At 53.5% G+C, this 18,983-nt stretch overlaps 1 protein-coding gene across 1 annotated transcript in view; it reads right to left on the minus strand.

The window, feature by feature from the left end:
- The window catches only part of LOC147112504 (sodium-dependent lysophosphatidylcholine symporter 1-like), a 95,909-nt gene extending 81,734 nt beyond the window's left edge, over positions 1-14,175 (minus strand). Inside the window, exon 1 of the mRNA XM_085996811.1 lies at positions 13,988-14,175. Within this exon, the coding sequence (XP_085852937.1) occupies positions 13,988-14,173 (186 nt within the window). The 5' untranslated portion in view covers positions 14,174-14,175. The remainder of the gene's footprint in view (positions 1-13,987) is intronic.
- Positions 14,176-18,983: the final 4,808 nt, after the last annotated feature.

Raw genomic sequence — 18,983 nt, forward strand, 5'->3', positions numbered from 1 at the left:
TGGGGTGGACAGAGATTACAGTGGGAGAGATTGTGGTCAGGGGGTTCCAGTGGGAGGTGGGCAGAGGTTACAGTGAGGGAGATTGTGGTCAGGGGGTTCTAGTGGGAGGTGGGCAGAGGTTACAGTGGGGGAGATTGTGGTCAGTGGCTTCTAGTGGGGGGTGGGCAGAGGTTACAGTGGGGGAGATTGTGGTCAGGGTGTTCTAGTGGAGGATGGGCAGAGGTTACAGTGGGAGAGATTGTGGTCAGGGGGTTCTAGTGGGAGGTGGGCAGAGGTTACAGTGGGGGAGATGGTGGTCAGGGGGTTCTAGTGGAGGTGGGCAGAGGTTACAGTGGGAGAGATTGTGGTCAGGGTGTTCTAGTGGGGGACGGGCAGAGGTTACAGTGGGAGATTGTGGTCAGGGGGTTCTAGTGGGGGGTGGGCAGAGGTTACAGTGGGGGAGGTTGTGGTCAGGGGGTTCTAGTGGGAAGTGGGCAGAGGTTACAGTGGGGGAGATGGTGGTCAGGGGGTTCTAGTGGGAGGTGGGCAGATGTTACAGTGGGGGAGATTGTGGTCAGGGGGTTCTAGTGGGGGACGGGCAGAGGTTACAGTGGGGGAGATTGTGGTCAGGGTGTTCTAGTGGGGGGTGGGCAGAGGTTACAGTGGGAGATAGTGGTCAGGGGATTCTAGTGGGGGGTGGGCAGAGGTTAAAGTGGGGGAGATTGTGGTCAGGGGGTTCTAGTGGGGGGTGGGCAGAGGTTACAGTGGGAGAGATTGTGGTCAGGGGGTCCTAGTGTGGGGTGGACAGAGTTTACAGTGGGAGAGATTGTGGTCAGGGGGTTCCAGTGGGAGGTGGGCAGAGGTTACAGTGGGGGAGATGGTGGTCAGGGGGTTCTAGTGGGGGGGGCAGAGGTTACAGTGGGAGAGATTGTGGTCAGGGGGTTCTAGTGGGGGGTGGCAGAGGTTACATTGGGAGAGATTGTGGTCAGGGGGTTCTAGTGGGGCATGGGCAGAGGTTACAGTGGGGGCGATGGTGGTCAGGGGGTTCTAGTGGGGAGTGGGCAGAGGTTACAGTGGGAGAGATTGTGGTCAGGGGGTTCTAGTGGGGGGTGGGCAGAGGTTACAGTGGGAGAGGTTGGGGTCAGGGGGTTCCAATGGGAGGTGGGCAGAGATTACAGTGGGGGAAATGGTGGTCAGGGGGTTCTAGTGGGAGGTGGGCAGAGGTTACAGTAGGGGAGATTGTGGTCAGGGGGTTCTAGTGGGGGGTGGGCAGAGGTTACAGTCGGGGAGATTGTGGTCAGGGGGTTCTAGTGGCGGGTGGGAAGAGGTTACAGTGGGAGAGATGGCGGTCAGGCGGTTCTTGTGGGGGGTGGGCAGAGGTTACAGTGGGAGAGATGGTGGTCAGGGGGTTCTAGTGGGGGGTGGGCAGAGGTTACAGTGGGAGACATTGTGGTCAGGGGGTTCTAGTGGGGGATGGGCAGAGGTTACAGTGGGGGAGATGGAGGTCAGGGGGTTCTAGTTGGGGGGTGGGCAGAGATTACAGTGGGGGAGATTGCGGTCAGGGGGTTCTAGTGGGAGGTGGGCAGAGATTACATTGGGGGAGATTGTGGTCAGGGGGTTCTAGTGGGGGGTGGGCAGAGGTTACAGTGGGAGAGATTGTGGTCAGGGGGTTCTAGTGGGGGGTGGGCAGAGGTTACAGTGGGGGAGATTGTGGTCAGGGGGTTCTAGTGGGAGGTGGGCAGCGGTTACAGTGGGGGAGATTGTGGTCAGGGGGTTCTAGTGGGGGACGGGCAGAGGTTACAGTGGGAGATTGTAGTCAGGGGGTTCTAGTGGGGGATGGGCAGAGGTTACAGTGGGGGAGATTGTGGTCAGGGGGTTCTAGTGGGGGATGGGCAGAGGTTACAGTGGGGGAGATGGAGGTCAGGGGGTTCTAGTTGGGGGGTGGGCAGAGGTTACAGTGGGGGAGATTGCGGTCAGGGGGTTCTAGTGCGAGGTGGGCAGAGGTTACAGTGGGGGAGATTGTGGTCAGGGGGTTCTTGTGGGGGGTTGGCAGAGGTTACAGTGGGGCAGATGGTGGTCAGGGGGTTCTAGTGGGGGGTGGGCAGAGGTTACAGTGGGAGATGGTGGTCAGGGGGTTCTAGTGGGGGGTGGGCAGAGGTTACAGTGGGAGAGATTGTGGTCAGGGGGTTCTAGTGGGGGGGGGCAGAGGTTACAGTGGGGGAGATTGTGGTCAGGGGGTTCTAGTGGGGGGTGGGCAGAGATTACAGTGGGGGAGATTGTGGTCAGGGAGTTCTAGTGGGGGGTGGGCAGAGGTTACAGTGGGGGAGATGGTGGTCAGGGGGTTCTAGTGGGGGGTGGGCAGAGGTTACAGTGGGGGAGATTGTGGTCAGGGGCTTCTAGTGGGGGGTGGGCAGAGGTTACAGTGGGAGAAATTGTGGTCAGGGGGTTCTAGTGTGGGGTGGACAGAGATTACAGTGGGAGAGATTGTGGTCAGGGGGTTCCAGTGGGAGGTGGGCAGAGGTTACAGTGGGGGAGATGGTGGTCAGGGGGTTCTAGTGGGAGGTGGGCAGAGGTTACAGTGGGAGAGATTGTGGTCAAGGGGTTCTAGTCGGAGGTGGGCAGAGGTTACAGTGGGAGAGATTGTGGTCAAGGGGTTCTAGTCGGAGGTGGGCAGAGGTTACAGTGGGAGATATTGTGGTCAGGGGGTTCTAGTTGGAGGTGGGCAGAGGTTACAGTGGGAGAGATGGTGGTCAGGGGGTTCTAGTGGGGGGTGGGCAGAGATTACAGTGGGAGAGATTGTGGTCAGGGGGTTCTAGTGGGAGGTGGGCAGAGGTTACAGTGGGAGAGATTGTGGTCAGGGGGTTCTAGTTGGAGGTGGGCAGAGATTACAGTGGGGGAGATTGTGGTCAGGGATTCTAGTGGGGGGTGGGCAGAGGTTACAGTGGGGGAGATTGCGGTCAGGGGGTTCTAGTGGGGGGGGCAGAGATTACAGTGGGGGAGATTGTGGTCAGGGGGTTCTAGTGGGCGGTGGGCAGAGGTTACAATGGGAAAGATTGTGGTCAGGGGGTTCTAGTGTGGGGGGTGCAGAAATTACAGTGGGAGAGATTGTGGTCAGGGGGTGCTAGTGCGGGGTGGGCAGAGGTTACAGTGGGAGAGATTGTGGTCAGGGGGTTCTCGTGGGGGGGGCAGAGGTTACAGTGGGGGAGATGGTGGTCAGGGGGTTCTAGTGGGGGGTGGGCAGAGGTTACAGTGGGGGAGGTTGTGGTCAGGGGGTTCTAGTGGGGGGTGGGCAGAGGTTACAGTGGGAGAGATTGTGGTCAGGGGGTTCTAGTGGGGGGTGGGCAGAGGTTACAGTGGGGGAGATGGTGGTCAGGGGGTTCTAGTGGGGGGTGGGCAGTGGTTACAGTGGGGGAGATGGTGGTCAGGGGGTTCTAGTGGGGGGTGGGCAGAGGTTACAGTGGGGGAGATGGTGGTCAGGGGGTTCTAGTGGGGGGCGGGCAGAGGTTACAGTGGGAGAGATTGTGGTCAGGGGGTTCTCGTGGAGGATGGGCAGAGGTTACAGTGGGGGAGATTGTGGTCAGGGGGTTCTAGTGGAGGATGGGCAGAGGTTACAGTGGGAGAGATTGTGGTCAGGGGGTTCTAGTGGGGGGGGCAGAGGTTACAGTGGGGGAGATGGTGGTCAGGGGGTTCTAGTGGGAGGTGGGCAGAGGTTACAGTGGGGGGGATTGTGGTCAGGGGGTTCTAGTGGGGGGTGGGCAGAGATTACAGTGGGAGAGATTGGGGTCAGGGGGTTCCAATGGGAGGTGGGCAGAGATTACAGTGGGGGAGATGGTGGTCAGGGGGTTCTAGTGGGGAGTGGGCAGAGGTTACAGTAGGGGAGATTGTGGTCAGGGGGTTCTAGTGGCGGGTGGGCAGAGGTTGCAGTGGGAGAGATGGTGGTCAGGCGGTTCTTGTGGTGGGTGGGCAGAGGTTACAGTGGGAGAGATTGTGGTCAGGGGGTTCTTGTGGGGGGTGGGCAGAGGTTACAGTGGGAGAGATTGTGGTCAGGCGGTTCTTGTGGGGGGTGGGCAGAAGTTACAGTGGGAGACATTGTGGTCAGGGGGTTCTAGTGGGGGACGGGCAGAGGTTACAGTGGGAGAGATTATGGTCAGGGGGTTCTAGTGGGAGGTGGGCAGAGGTTACAGTGGGGGAGATTGTGGTCAGGGGGTTCTAGTGGGGGACGGGCAGAGGTTACAGTGGGAGAGATTGTGGTCAGGGAGTTCTAGTGGGGGGTGGGCAGAGGTTACAGTAGGGGAAATTGTGGTCAGGGATTCTAGTGGAAGGTGGGCAGAGGTTCCAGTGGGGGAGATTGTGGTCAGGGAGTTCTAGTGGGGGGTGGGCAGAGGTTACAGTGGGAGAGATTGTGGTCAGGGGGTTCTTGTGGGGGGTGGGCAGAGGTTACAGTGGGGGAGATTGTGGTCAGGGGGTTCTAGTGGGAGGTGGGCAGTGGTTACAGTGGGGGAGATTGTGGTCAGGGGGTTTAGTGGGGGACGGGCAGAGGTTACAGTGGGAGAGATTGTGGTCAGGGGGTTCTCGTGGGGGGTGGGCAGAGGTTACAGTGGGGGAGATTGTGGTCAGGGGGTTCTAGTGGGAGGTGGGCAGCAGTTACAGTGGGGGAGATTGTGGTCAGGGGGTTCTAGTGGGGGATGGGCAGAGGTTAAAGTGGGGGAGATGGTGGTCAGGGGGTTCTAGTGGGGGATGGGCAGAGGTTAAAGTGGGGGAGATTGTGGTCAGGGGGTTCTAGTGGGGGGTGGGCAGAGATTACAGTGGGAGAGATGGTGGTCAGGGATTCTAGTGGGGGGTGGGCAGAGGTTACAGTGGGAGAGATTGTGGTCAGGGGGTTCTAGTCGGAGGTGGGCAGAGGTTACAGTGGGAGAGATTGTAGTCAGGGGGTTCTAGTGGGAGGTGGGCAGAGGTTACAGTGGGAGAGATTGTAGTCAGGGGGTTCTAGTGGGAGGTGGGCAGAGGTTACAGTGGGAGAGATTGTAGTCAGGGGGTTCTAGTCGGAGGTGGGCAGAGGTTACAGTGGGTGAGATTGTGGTCAGGGGGTTCTAGTCGGAGGTGGGCAGAGGTTACAGTGGGAGAGATTGTAGTCAGGGGGTTCTAGTGGGAGGTGGGCAGAGGTTACAGTGGGAGAGATTGTAGTCAGGGGGTTCTAGTCGGAGGTGGGCAGAGGTTACAGTGGGAGAGATTGTAGTCAGGGGGTTCTAGTGGGAGGCGAGCAGAGGTTACAGTGGGAGAGATTGTGGTCAGGGGGTTCTAGTCGGAGGTGGGCAGAGATTACAGTGGGGGAGATTGCGGTCAGGGGGTTCTAGTGTGGGGGGCAGAGATTACAGTGGGAGAGATTGTGGTCAGGGGGTTCTAGTGGGGGGGCAGAGATTACAGTGGGAGAGATTGTGGTCAGGGGGTACTAGTGGGTGGTGGGCAGAGGTTACAGTGGGGGAGATTGTGGTCAGGGAGTTCTAGTGGGGGGGGGCAGAGGTTACAGTGGGGGAGATGGTGGTCAGGGGGTTCTAGTGGGGGGGGGCAGAGGTTACAGTGGGGGAGATGGTGGTCAGGGGGTTCTATTGGGGGGTGGGCAGAGATTACAGTGGGAGAGATTGTGGTCAGGGGGTTCTCGTGGGGGGGGGGCAGAGTTTACAGTGGGGGAGATTGTGGTCAGGGGGTTCTCGTGGGGGGTGGGCAGAGGTTACAGTGGGAGAGGTTGTGGTCAGGGGGTTCTAGTGGGGGGGGGCAGAGTTTACAGTGGGGGAGATTGTGGTCAGGGGGTTCTAGTGGGGGATGGGCAGAGGTTACAGTGGGGGAGATGGTGGTCAGGGGGTTCTAGCGGGGGGTGGGCAGAGGTTACAGTGGGAGAGATTGTGGTCAGGGGGTTCTAGTGGGGGGTGGGCAGAGGTTACAGTGGGGGAGATGGTGGTCAGGGGGTTCTAGTGTGGGGCGGGCAGAGATTACAGTGGGGGCGATGGTGGTCAGGCGGTTCTTGTGGGGGGTGGGCAGAGGTTACAGTGGGAGAGATTGTGGTCAGGGGGTTCTTGTGGGGAGTGGGCAGAGGTTACAGTGGGGGAGATGGTGGTCAGGGGGTTCTAGTGGGGGGTGGGCAGAGGTTACAGTGGGAGAGATTGTGGTCAGGGGGTTCCAGTGGGGGACGGGCAGAGGTTACAGTGGGAGAGATTGTGGTCAGGGAGTTCTAGTGGGAGGTGGGCAGAGGTTACAGTGGGAGAGATTGTGGTCAGGGATTCTAGTGGAAGGTGGGCAGAGGTTACAGTGGGGGAGATTGTGGTCAGGAGGTTCTCGTGGGGGGTGGGCAGAGGTTACAGTGGGAGAGATTGTGGTCAGGGGGTTCTAGTGGGGGGTGGGCAGAGGTTACAGTGGGAGAGATTGTGGTCAGGGGGTTCTAGTGGGGGGTGGGCAGAGGTTACAGTGGGGGAGATGCTGGTCAGGGGGTTCTAGTGGGAGGTGGGCAGCAGTTACAGTGGGGGAGATTGTGGTCAGGGGGTTCTAGTGGGAGGTGGGCAGAGGTTACAGTGGGGGCGATGGTGGTCAGGGGGTTCTAGTGGGGGGTGGGCAGAGGTTACAGTGGGGGACATTGTGGTCAGGGGGTTCTAGTGTGGGGTGGGCAGAGATTACATTGGGAGAGATTGGGGTCAGGGGGTTCCAGTGGGAGGTGGGCAGGGATTACAGTGGGGGCGATGGTGGTCAGGGGGTTCTAGTGGGGGGTGGGCAGAGGTTACAGTGGGGGAGATGGTGGTCAGGGGGTTCTAGTGGGGGGTGGGCAGAGGTTACAGTGGGAGAGATTGTGGTCAGGGGGTTCTAGTGGAGGGTGGGCAGAGGTTACAGTGGGAGAGATTGTGGTCAGGGGGTTCTAGTGGGGGACGGGCAGAGGTTACAGTGGGAGAGATTGTGGTCAGGGAGTTCTAGTGGGAGGTGGGCAGAGGTTACAGTGGGAGAGATTGTGGTCAGGGGGTTCTAGTGGGGGGTGGGCAGAGGTTACAGTAGGGGAGATTGTGGTCAGGGGCTTCCAATGGGAGGTGGGCAGAGGTTACAGTGGGAGAGATTGTGGTCAGGGGGTTCTAGTGGGGGGTGGGGAGAGGTTACAGTAGGGGAGATTGTGGTCAGGGGGTTCCAATGGGAGGTGGGCAGAGGTTACAGTGGGAGAGATTGTGGTCAGGGGGTTCTAGTGGGGGGTGGGCAGAGGTTACAGTGGGAGAGATTGTGGTCAGGGGGTTCTAGTGGGAGGTGGGCAGAGGTTACAGTGGGGGAGATTGTGGTCAGGGGGTTCTAGTGGGAGGTGGGCAGCGGTTACAGTGGGGGAGATTGTGGTCAGGGGGTTCTCGTGGGAGGTGGGCAGAGGTTACAGTGGGGGAGATTGTGGTCAGGGGATTCTAGTGGGGGACGGGCAGAGGTTACAGTGGGAGATGGTGGTCAGGGGGTTCTAGTGGGGGATGGGCAGAGGTTAAAGTTGGGGAGATTGTGGTCAGGAGGTTCTAGTGGGGGACGGGCAGAGGTTACAGTGGGGAGATTGTAGTCAGGGGGTTCTAGTGGGCGATGGGCAGAGGTTACAGTGGGGGAGATGGCGGTTAGGGGGTTCTAGTTGGGGGGTGGGCAGAGATTACAGTGGGGGAGATTGCGGTCAGGGGGTTCTAGTGGGGGGTGGGCAGAGGTTACAGTGGGGGAGATTGTGGTCAGGGGGTTCTAGTGGGGGATGGGCAGACGTTACAGTGGGGGAGATGGTGGTCAGGGGGTTCTAGTGGGGGATGGGCAGAGGTTACAGTGGGGGAGATTGTGGTCAGGGGGTTCTTGTGGGGGGTTGGCAGAGGTTACAGTGGGGGAGATGGTGGTCAGGGGGTTCTAGTGGGGGGTGGGCAGAGGTTACAGTGGGAGAGATTGTGGTCAGGGGGTTCTAGTGGGGGGTGGGCAGAGGTTACAGTGGGAGAGATTGTGGTCAGGGGGTACTAGTGGGGGGTGGGCAGAGGTTACAGTGGGAGAGATTGTGGTCAGGGGGTTCTAGTGCGAGGTGGGCAGAGGTTACAGTGGGGGAGATTGTGGTCAGGGGGTTCTAGTGGGGGGTGGGCAGAGGTTACAGTGGGAGAGATTGTGGTCAGGGGGTTCTAGTGGGGGGTGGGCAGAGATTACAGTGGGGGAGATTGTGGTCAGGGGGTTCCAGTGGGGGGTGGGCAGAGGTTACAGTGGGAGAGATTGTGGTCAGGGGGTTCTAGTGGGGGGTGGGCAGAGGTTACAGTGGGGGAGATTGTGGTCAGGGGGTTCTAGTGGGGGGTGGGCAGAGATTACAGTGGGGGAGATTATGGTCAGGGGGTTCTAGTGGGGGGTGGGCAGAGGTTACAGTGGGAGAGATTGTGGTCAGGGGGTTCTAGTGGGGGGTGGGCAGAGGTTACAGTGGGAGAGATTGTGGTCAGGGGGTTCTAGTGGGGGGTGGGCAGAGGTTACAGTGGGGGAAATTGTGGTCAGGGGGTTCTAGTGGGGGGTGGGCAGAGGTTACAGTGGGGGAGATGGTGGTCAGGGGGTTCTAGTGGGGGGTGGGCAGAGGTTACAGTGGGGGAGATGGTGGTCAGGGGGTTCTAGTGGGGGGTGGGCAGAGGTTACAGTGGGAGAGATTGCGGTTAGCGGGTTCTAGTGGGGGGTGGGCAGAGGTTACAGTGGGGGAGATGGTGGTCAGGGGGTTCTAGTGGGGGGTGGGCAGAGGTTACAGTGGGAGATGGTGGTCAGGGGGTTCTAGTGGGGGGTGGGCAGAGGTTACAGTGGGAGAGATTGCGGTGAGGGGGTTCTAGTGGTGGGTGGGCAGAGGTTACAGTGGGGGAGATTGCGGTGAGGGGGTTCTAGTGGGGGGTGGGCAGAGGTTACAGTGGGAGATGTTGGTCAGGGGAGCGAAATCATGGTCAGATGGAGAGATCGTGGGGGTGGTGGAGATCGTGGATGGGGGGAGAGATCGTGGGGGAGCAGAGATGATGGTCGGGGGGGGTTCAATCGTGGTGGGGGAGCGAAGAAATCGCGGGGGAGTGGGGTTTTTTTCCAGGGTAACTTGTTGGGCCGGGTGAAACATGCCTGCTCGTCTTGGCCCAGAAGCAGTGCTGTAAAGGCACTCACCTTATGGATCCAGCCCATCTCGCCTCTTTTTACCTCCCGAGTTTCCCGAGGCCCGAGAAACCCAGCCAGCATGTGTTAAAAATAAAAACACATTTAAAATGAAGGCACATAGCCTCCTGAGAGTGGATTGGTCGCCCACCCCGCGTCCTGTCTCCATTAAATCCGAAAGTGGGTGGGTTTGAGGCAGGTCGGGTCCTTGTTTCAGATTTTTAACTGTTTAGCCTCCCACCTGACCCAAACCCACCCATTTTTGGGGGTTAATATTACCCGATTGTCTGAAATGACAAAGCATTCCATTTCCCTGCACTAACATCCCACACCTCGATGAGCACAAAAGGCACCAAAAGAAGTGTTTTTAAAAAGCACTAATGTCTGCAGCGAAATTTCTGGCATACAGCAATTTGCAATTAATTATAAGCCTTAAATTAATAGAAGTGACTTGTATAATGATTTGTAAATTAAGTGGAAGTATCAGCACAAAACCTGTTCCTTTTAAACAATCATTTTTGGTGTCGCGAATTACCCGAAAACTGCCATGAATTTCCCAAAGGCACTTGCTTTCAAGTGCAGTAACCTGTAAAATCCAGCACATCAAAGGCCAAAGCAAAATCTAGATACCAGACAGCTTCTCTCTTTTTGAGAAAATCATATAGCTGGTCTGTACTATTGAAGTATAAAAACACACTAGCTTCTTCTCAACTTTAAGAACATAAGAACATAAGAAATAGGAGCAGTAGGCCATTCGGCCCTTCGAGCCTGCACCGCCATTCAATGAGATCATGGCTGATCTTCTGCCTCAACTTAATTCACCGGCCCTATCGCCATATCCCTTGATGCCCTTACTAGTCAGAAATCTATCAACTTCTGTTTTGAATATACCCAATGACTGAGCCTCCACAGCCCTCTGGGGTAGAGAATTCCAAAGATTCACCACCCTCTGTGGGAAGAAATTTCTTGTCATCTCATTCCTGAATGGCCTACCCTTTATCCTGAGGCTGTGGCCCCTGGTTCTGGACTCCGCAGCCAAGGGAAACATTCTCCCAGCATCCACCCTATCAAGCCCTGTAATCATTTTATATGCTTCAATGAGGTCCCCTCTCATTCTTCTGAATTCAAGAGAATACAGGCCTAGTTTACTCAATCTCTTCTCCTACGACAGTCCCACCATCCCAGGAATCAATCTCGTGAACCTTCGTTGCACTCCCTCTATGGCAAGTGAACCTTTGTTGCACTCCCTCTTATTTAAAAATAAAATCGTGAACACATTCTGAGACTTTTAAAAGTGATATGGGGTAACTAATAGGTGATTATTGGAGTTAACTGAAGAACAAACGCAAGTGAGGTCACCTTAGACTATTGGAGTATATTGACACTGAGAGGGAAAAACTGAATTATAAGCAAAACAGCTCTAACTTCACAGCAATTTAGTGTTAAAATTTAATAGGCAAGTATTTACAATAACCCTGATTGTAACAGAATACATTTTCAGTGCATTACTAGACATCAGAGAGAAATGAAACATGTATAGCAGATGGATGTGCCATTGTATGAGTTCCCCATCTCATCCACATCACTGTGAGGAAGTGCAGAACATAAGCTGGGTACTTTCCCAGAGAGATGGGAAAATGATAAGCATTATTCCAAGTTAGTGAGAGGCCTGAAAGTGGGTGGCAAATCTGCACTCTGAGATCAAAATAACGGTAAAATAGATTTACACCACAGAGTGAGAGTAAGATAAAATAGCAGGAAGAGTTACAAAACAATGATTCACTGAGAGGGGAAATACTAAGGGGTTTAGCAACTTTGAAAGTAGATAAGTTGTCAGGTCCAGATGAAATGTATCACAGGTTGTTAAGAGAAGCAAGTGGGAAATAGTGGAGGTTCTGACCATGATTTCCGATCCTCTCTGGCTACAGGCGTGGTGCCGGAGGACTGGAGGGCTGCTAACGTTGTACCGCTGTTTAAAAAGGGAGAAAGAGATAGACCGAGTAATTACAGGCCAGTCAGCCTAACCTTGGTGATGGGAAAATTATTGGAAAAAATTCTGAGGGATAGTATTAATCATCATTTAGCAAAGCACTAATTAAAAAAGGACAGTCAACATGGATTTGTTAAGGGAAGGTCGTGTCTGATTAACTTGATTGAATTTTTTGAGGAGCTAACAAGGAGGGTCAATGAGGGAAGCATGTTTGATGTAGTCTATATGGGGGCTAAATTCGGCTGATTTGTGCCTCCCATTAGTGCCCCAAGAGGATGCTAACGGGGCACAAATCAACTAGCGCCTGGGCACGGCGCCGCTAACGCCTCCCGCAAAATTCAGCGGGGGTTAGCGCCGGCGCTAACTGTTAGCGCCGCACGGCGCTGCACCACTGTCGATGACATTATCACTGTGCACAGTGCCCCACTTGCACCCTGGCTGTAATATTGGGTGGCGCCCCCTGACTTACCGCCGGACGCTATATCCGCCAGGGTCAGGGGGGCCTACCTGCGGCTGGGGCAGCGCTAGTTAAAGGGGAGGTGGCGGGCGGCCACTTTTGTTGCTGGCCTCCTGCCAGCACCTGCCCCCGTTGCTGTCCCCGGCCACCGTGAAGCCCCCCTGCGGGGTGCCGGCTGCTCTCCGTGAGCCCGGCACTCCTCTTGAGTGCCGGGCTCGTTTGCTGACACTCCTGATCCCTGGTGGCCCAGCTGGGCACCAGGACGCACTGTGCCAGGCCCCTCCCTTTTAATAAGGGGAGGAAGGCCTGCAGTACCGCGGCGACACGTAGCGCCGCGATATTGGCTCGCAGCGGCCCAAGAGGGCTGCTGGGTGCTTCCAGTAGCACCCCTCCTCCCTCTCGGGGCGCTACCTGGGAAAATCGGCCGCGGGGGCGCTAACCAATTTTTATCCCATGGATTTTAGCAAGGCTTTTGACAAGGTCCCACATGGCAGACTGGTCAGAAAGTAAAAGCCCATGGGATCCAAGGGAAAGTGGCAAGCTGGATCCAAAATTGGCTCAGTGGCAGGAAGCAAAGGGTAATGGTCGATGTGTGTTTTTGTGACTGGAAGGCTGTTTCCAGTGGGGTTCCCCAGGGCTCAGTACTAGGTCCATTGCCTTTTGCGGTATATATCAATGATTTAGACTTCAATGTCGGGGACATGATTAAGCAGTTTGCAGGTGATACAAAAATTGGCTGTGTGGTTCATAGTGAGGAAGAAAGCTGTAGACTGCAGGAAGATATCAATGGACTGGTCAGGTGGGCAGAAATGTGGCAAATGAAATTCAATCCAGAGAAGTGTGAGGTAATGAATTTGGGGAGGGCTAACAAGGCAAGGGAATACACAATAAATGGTAAGATACTGAGAAGTGTAGAGGAACACAGGGACCTTGGAGTGCATGTCCACAGATCCCTGAAGGTAGCAGGACAGGTAGACAAGGTGGTTAAGAAGGCAGACACGATACTTTCCTTTATTAGCCGAGGCATAGAATATAAGTGGAGGGAGGTTATGCTAGAACTGTATAAAACACTAGTTAGGTCACAGCTAGAGTACTGTGTACAGTTCTGGTCACCACATTACAGGAAAGATGTGATTGCACTAGAGAGGGTACAGAGGAGATTTATGAAGATGTTGCCAGGACTGGAGAATTTTAGCTATGAGGAAAGATTGGATAGGCTGGGGTTGTTTTCTTTTGAACAGAAAAGGCTTAAGGGAGATTTAATTGAGGAGTATAAAATTATGAGGGGCCTAGATAGAGTAGATAGGAAGGGCCTATTTCCCTTAGCAGAGGGGTCAATAACCAGGGGGCATAGATTTAAAGTAATTGGTAGAAGGATTAGAGAGGAGTTGAGGAGAAATGCTTCCACCCGGAGGGTGGTGGGGATCTGGAACTCACTGCCTGAAAGGGTGGTAGAGGCAGAAACCCTCATCACATTTAAAAAGTACTTGGATATGCACTTGAAGTGTCGTAACCTACAGGGCTACGGACCTAGAGCTGGAAAGTGGGATTAGACTGGATAGCTCTTTTTCTTACAGCACAGACACGATGGGCTGAATGGCCTCCATCTGTGCCATAAATTTCTATGGTTCTATGAGGTTCAACTGGGAAGATGCAGGGCTGTAAGATACAAAGAGCTCACAAATTTTGGAGCTAGGCTCATTAGCATAATAAGAGCAGGAGTTTACACCATTTACGGCACTACTGGGACACATGCCCCACAGGGCAACTGAATTCTGCAGCGGCATGTTACCGCCAACGTGTCCCGTAAGCTGCACTGCCTCCTGCGTGGCCTGGCTCCCCCACTGCACGGCCCATTCAAATTTTTGCACATGCCCGGTGTCTACAATGTAAAAGCCGGTAAGTGGTCTGCGCGGGACCTTGCAGATGACTGTGGGGCCGCGCAGCTTAGCAGGACCATTGGTTATCGCTCTATTTGGGACTTGCAACCCAGTCACACCAATGTGTCTGAAGAGAGAGCTTCTTGTTGCTGACTGCTCCTGTAATGATATGCTACTTTCCTACAGCGATTAATCTCTCTGACACAAATTGCCATTGGGATGCAACATTGTGGGACCCACTTACAGCCATTGTATGGCAAATACACCTGCTTCTTGGAATGGTACTTACTTTTGGCTCTACACTGGGTGGAATTGGCAGTATTTCCAGAAAAGTTTGGCATCCAACCGGTGTCACCTCCAAATGTGATGTCATAAGGAAGGGCGGTGGGAACAGAGAGAAGAAGGACCAGGTCCCCTCAATCAGAATTTCTAAGGAGGTCAGGAAGGGGCAGAAATCCAGTCCAAAAGGTTCTGTCCCAAATTCTCCCTCCACCTGTCCAGTGCCAATTCTGCACCCAAAACGGTCTGGAATTTCTAGCCTAAAGTACTTACGGTATGAGAGAGTAAGTCCTGTGGCTGCCAGGTGCTGGTGTTGCCATTAAGCGAACTGATTACATCTGTGGAGTTAATACTGTAAGCTGCTGACGTGTTCTGTAGAAAGCAGTGATTTGAGGCATGGCCCTGTGCTATAATCTGCCCCTGGACAGCAGCTCCAATCATTGTTCCAAATACTTCCATTGTCATACCTGTTGAGGAAAGATATAAAATGCCAGGTTACAGTTCACATCACATCAAATGAAATGTAATACATTGGTTGTACATGGAAAAGCTAACAGTGTGATATAATAAGTCTAGTTTTAATCAACCTTTTCTCCAATACTTCTGTGTTTGTACTGGCAACTACAGAGTTCACACTTTACTTTCCCCAACAAAGAAACGCAGCTTTTGTTTGTACATTTTGTGCTTTACGAAGTTAGTGCTGGGAAATGGAACACTTTTCAGTATAAAGCACTAATAGGTAGCAAGGCTAGATGCAGAGTAAAGCTTCATTTTTTCCCTGCTCTTGCTTTTGGTCAATGTCTAAAATCTAAACATATAGAGGGAGAAATTGAGTATAGCCCCGTTTGGGGCACCAGCCTCGCCAGGGCGCTAAAAGTAGCGCCCCGGAAACATTCGCGCCTGCCCACCGGAAATTGAGTGGTTGCGCCCCAAAGGGAAGCGCGGCGCTACTGGGGGAGCCCCGCATCCCTCTTGGAGCGCTGCGACTGAATATCGTGGTGCAACGTGCCACAGCACCAAGGGGAGGGGCCTTGTGCAGCGCAATCTGGGGCCCAGCTGGGCCCCCGAGGATCAGGAATGCAGGCAAAAGAGCCCGGCACTGAAGAGAAGTGCTGGGCTCTTGGAACGCAGCCGGCAGTCCGCGGTGGGGGGGGGGGTTTCAGGAGGCCGGGGACGGGAGCGCAGGCAGGTGCTGGCAGGCGGCCAACAACAAAAAAGGCCGCCCCACACCTCGCCTTTAATTTGCTCCTCCCCGACCGCAGGTAGGCCCCCCTGAACCAGTCGGACATAGCATCCGGCGGTAAATCAGGGGGCGCTGCCAAATATCGCGGCTGGAGCATCAGCAGTGCACTGCGCACACCGATGACATCATCGGCAGCGGCGCAGCGCTAACGGTTAGCGCCACCACTAACATCCCGTGGAATTTAGCGGGAGGCGTGGGCAGTGCCGCGCCCGGGCGCCAGTTGGCTTGCGACCCACTTAGCGCCCTCTTAAGGCGCTAACGGGTGGTGCAACCTACTGAATTTCTCCCCCATAATATGCAAAGATAATCGAAATCATTTTATTTCTGTTTTGGTTTTAAATGAAAATATGAAAAAAATAGTAATGAAGCTGTTCCAAAGTTATTTAATATGAATGATGACATCATACTCTCAGAAATCAGCATGTTTGAAAACCTAAAACTAAAAATTGAGCGATGCAAAGGGAAACTGTTGTAATAATAGTGGTCCAACAGATTGTGCCAGGGATTGATGGGAACAAGCCTCACAACCATGCTTACCCATGTGCTGAGTTCCCATTAGCTGCAATAAGCCTGTCCCTTCTGAAAAGATCACATACTAACCTTCTCACCACATCCTTTAATCATTTATCTCGTCAAAAATATCTCTTGAACCCAAATGTCTGCTTCAATGTCCTTCCCTGGTGACTTATTACACTTCTCTAGTACCCTATCAGTGTATAAAACTCTGTCAGACGTCCCATCTTGTTCCAGACATTTTAATTTTAACTTGTGTCCCCTGGTATTTGAACCCTTCACTATAATGAACAATTTGCCTGGATCAACTTTGTTCATTCTTTTCCTTGAAAACATTGAGTGGGTCATCACAAAGTCTTCTCTTTTTCACGGAAAACAAGCCCAGCTTTCTTAACTTTCCTTCGTAACTGAAATTTCTTGCAATAAAACGTGTAGTCTTTTTATTGGTATTGGTTCATGTTGTGTCGGTACCTTTCTACCTAGACACAATTTAGGACTCAGAACTCAGAGATTCAAACATGAAGTGCTTTATTGGAAGGAAAGGAAGTTCTGGCAAGTTCCGAACAAAGAGAGCTAAACTTAACAGAGAACACCCAACCATTTATCTCCTGTGACAGCGCCACCACAGGTGGGAGGAGAACCCACAATAGAACACACAACACATAACATTTCCTCCCCTCTTAAATGGAAGGTCCACAGTATTCCTCAACAGGTAAGTTACTTTCAATGCACTCAACGAACCTAGGGTAGAGGTAGACTGCCTCAACCCCTGACTTTACCCTGGGGTTTATTCTGCCCCAGTCTTGTGGGTAAGTCACTAAGCCTACAGATCCAAGCGTCTTGGAGGCCGCCGCTCTCTGACAGGATACCGGCGATCATCGCTGGCTTCCACAGCAGTAGGCATTGACACAGGCCTGGATGGAGAAGGTGCCTGTGTCAGTCAAAAGTCAGGAGTTTCCACAGGTGGAACAGTCTCTTTGACTTCCTGTGTTGGAGAAGAGCACTGTGGCAAAGGATGCTGGTTTGCGGTATCATCCGGAAACAGTTCAGGCCAACCAGCCATTGGAGCCTCTGTGGCTGTCTCTGCTCCTAGCAACAGTTGATCTGTGTGTCTTCTCCAGACGACATCCTTAGCAGTCTCAACCGTGTAAGACACAGGGCCCGTCTGCACGATCACCATAGCAGGAACCCATTTCGGTCCAGTGTTGTAGTTTCGAGCTAGGACATGCTCTCCAGGGTGAAACCGTCTCTCCTTGGCTCTTTTCTCTCTCTTTTCAACTTGAGCTTGTTGTTGACAATGGACAACCTGTTCTGCCCTTGGAGGTTTGAGTAAGCCAAAACTTGTCCGCAACTGCCTCTTCATCATGAGCGAAGCGGGGGAAGTTTTGGTTGTGGCATGCGGCTCGTTCCTATAGGACAACAGGAAGCTGTTCAGACGTTGTTGGATTGAGCCCTGACCTTGCGATGCCTTCAAGGCGTGCTTCAAAGTTTGCACAAACCTTTCTGCCTGGCCGTTAGTAGAGGGATGATAGGGCGCAGACCTGATGTGTTGGACACCATTCACATGCAGGAAGGTTGCAAACTCCTGTGATACAAATTGTGGACCGTTGTCACTTACGAGTTGTTCCGGTGAGCCATAACGGCTGAACATCTCGCCAAGTTTCTCAATTGTTTTCTCTGCCGTGGTAGACCTCATCACAGCGACCTCCGGCCACTTGCTACGAGCATCCACAACCACCATAAACATCTTCTCTTTGAAAGGACCGGCGAAGTCCACATGTACTCGCTGCCACACTTCTGCAGGCCAATCCCAGGGGTGTAGGGTTGCCAGCTGTGGAACATTCCGGACCCTTTGACATGGGGAACATGTTTTGGCTTTCTCCTCAATATTCCCATCGAGACCTGGCCACTAGAAGTAGCTTCTTGCCATTTCCTTCATCCGAACCATCCCACTGTGGCCTGTATGAAGTTGTTGCAGTATAGGTTCCCTCAGAGGTGGCGGAATTATGACACGGCGTCCCCAAAGAAGACAACCTGCCTGGATGGAGAGCTCATTTCTTTTTGAAACGTAAGGTTTCAAACTAGGAGAATCTCCTAGCTCTCCCTCGAATGACATTGTCCATTACCTCAGACAGGACTGGATCGTTGCGGGTGTACCTTCGCACCTGAACTGCAGTGACAGGTGCTCCCTCCACTTGTCTAAAGTAGAAGATGTCTATCTGACGAGGCTCTGGGGGAGTAACAGGCAAGGGTAGCCTCGAGAGACCGTCTGCGTTGCCGTGCAAGTCTGATTTGCGATATTTGATGTCGTATGTGTGTCCTGACAACAGTAAAGCCCACCTTTGCATCCTGCTTGCAGCGAGAGATGGAATTCCGGTGTGGGGCCCGAAGATTGAAGTCAATGGACGGTGGTTCGTCAGGAGTGTGAACCTTCTCCCAAACAGGTACTGATGAAATTTTCGAATTCCAAAAACGATTCCCAAGGCCTCGCGCTCGATCTGCACATAGTTACTCTCGGCCTTGTTCAAGGTGCGTGATGCGAAGGCGATAGGTTTCTCTTCACCCGAAGGCATGATGTGGGATATGACTACTCCCACACCATATGGTGATGCATCACATGCTAGCTGCACGGGTAGCTTTGGGTCGAAGTGTGTCAGGACCTCCGATTTCAGCAATGCTTTCTTTGCTTGGGCGAAAGCTTCGTTGCACAGTTCAGTCCATTTCCATGTTTTGCCTTGACATAGCAACTGATGTAACGGCTTCAGCAATGTTGCTAAGTCTGGAATAAACTTCCCATAGTAGTTAAGTAGCCCCAGAAATGAACGTAACTGGCTCACATTCTGGGGTGCTGGGGCCTCCACGATCGCCTTGACCTTTGACGGCGCCTTATGCAGGCCAGTAGCGTCAATCACATGCCCCAGGTACTCAACTGAAGACTGAAAGAATTCACATTTGTCTTTACGAACTCTGAGTCCGTACTCTTTCAGTCGTTGTAGTGTCGCATCCAAGTTCAGAAGATGATCCTCCTCATTTGTCCCAGTGACAAGGATGTCGTCCAAGTAGCACTGGACTCCTGGCAGTCCATTCAAAATCTGATCCATTGCCCTTTGGAATAGAACAGGGGCCGACGTAATTCCAAATGGAAGGCGGCAGTACCTGTATAGCCCCTTGTGTGCCACAATTGTCAGCAGCTCCTTTGATTTGTCATCGACATGCATTTGTAGATAAGCCTGGCATAAGTCTATTTTGCTGAACTTTTGCCCTCCGGCCAGGCCCGTAAAAAGATCCTCAATGAGGGGAAGAGGGTACTGTTCCGCAGACAGCACCGGGTTAATAGTCACTTTAAAGTCCCCGCAGATTCGAACAGATCCATCCTTTTTCAGGACAGGAACAATGGGTGTGGCCCATTTGCTCATGCTCACAGGCTCCAGGACTCCATTCTCAACTAAGGCCTCCAAGTTAGCCTCAACTTTTGGCCTAATTGCATAGGGTACAGGTCGGGCTTTGTGAAAC

The sequence above is a fragment of the Somniosus microcephalus genome, chromosome 9 (assembly GCF_052327205.1).
Source record: "Somniosus microcephalus isolate GS21.2 chromosome 9, FLI_Smic_1.0, whole genome shotgun sequence".
Lineage (NCBI taxonomy): Eukaryota > Metazoa > Chordata > Chondrichthyes > Squaliformes > Somniosidae > Somniosus > Somniosus microcephalus.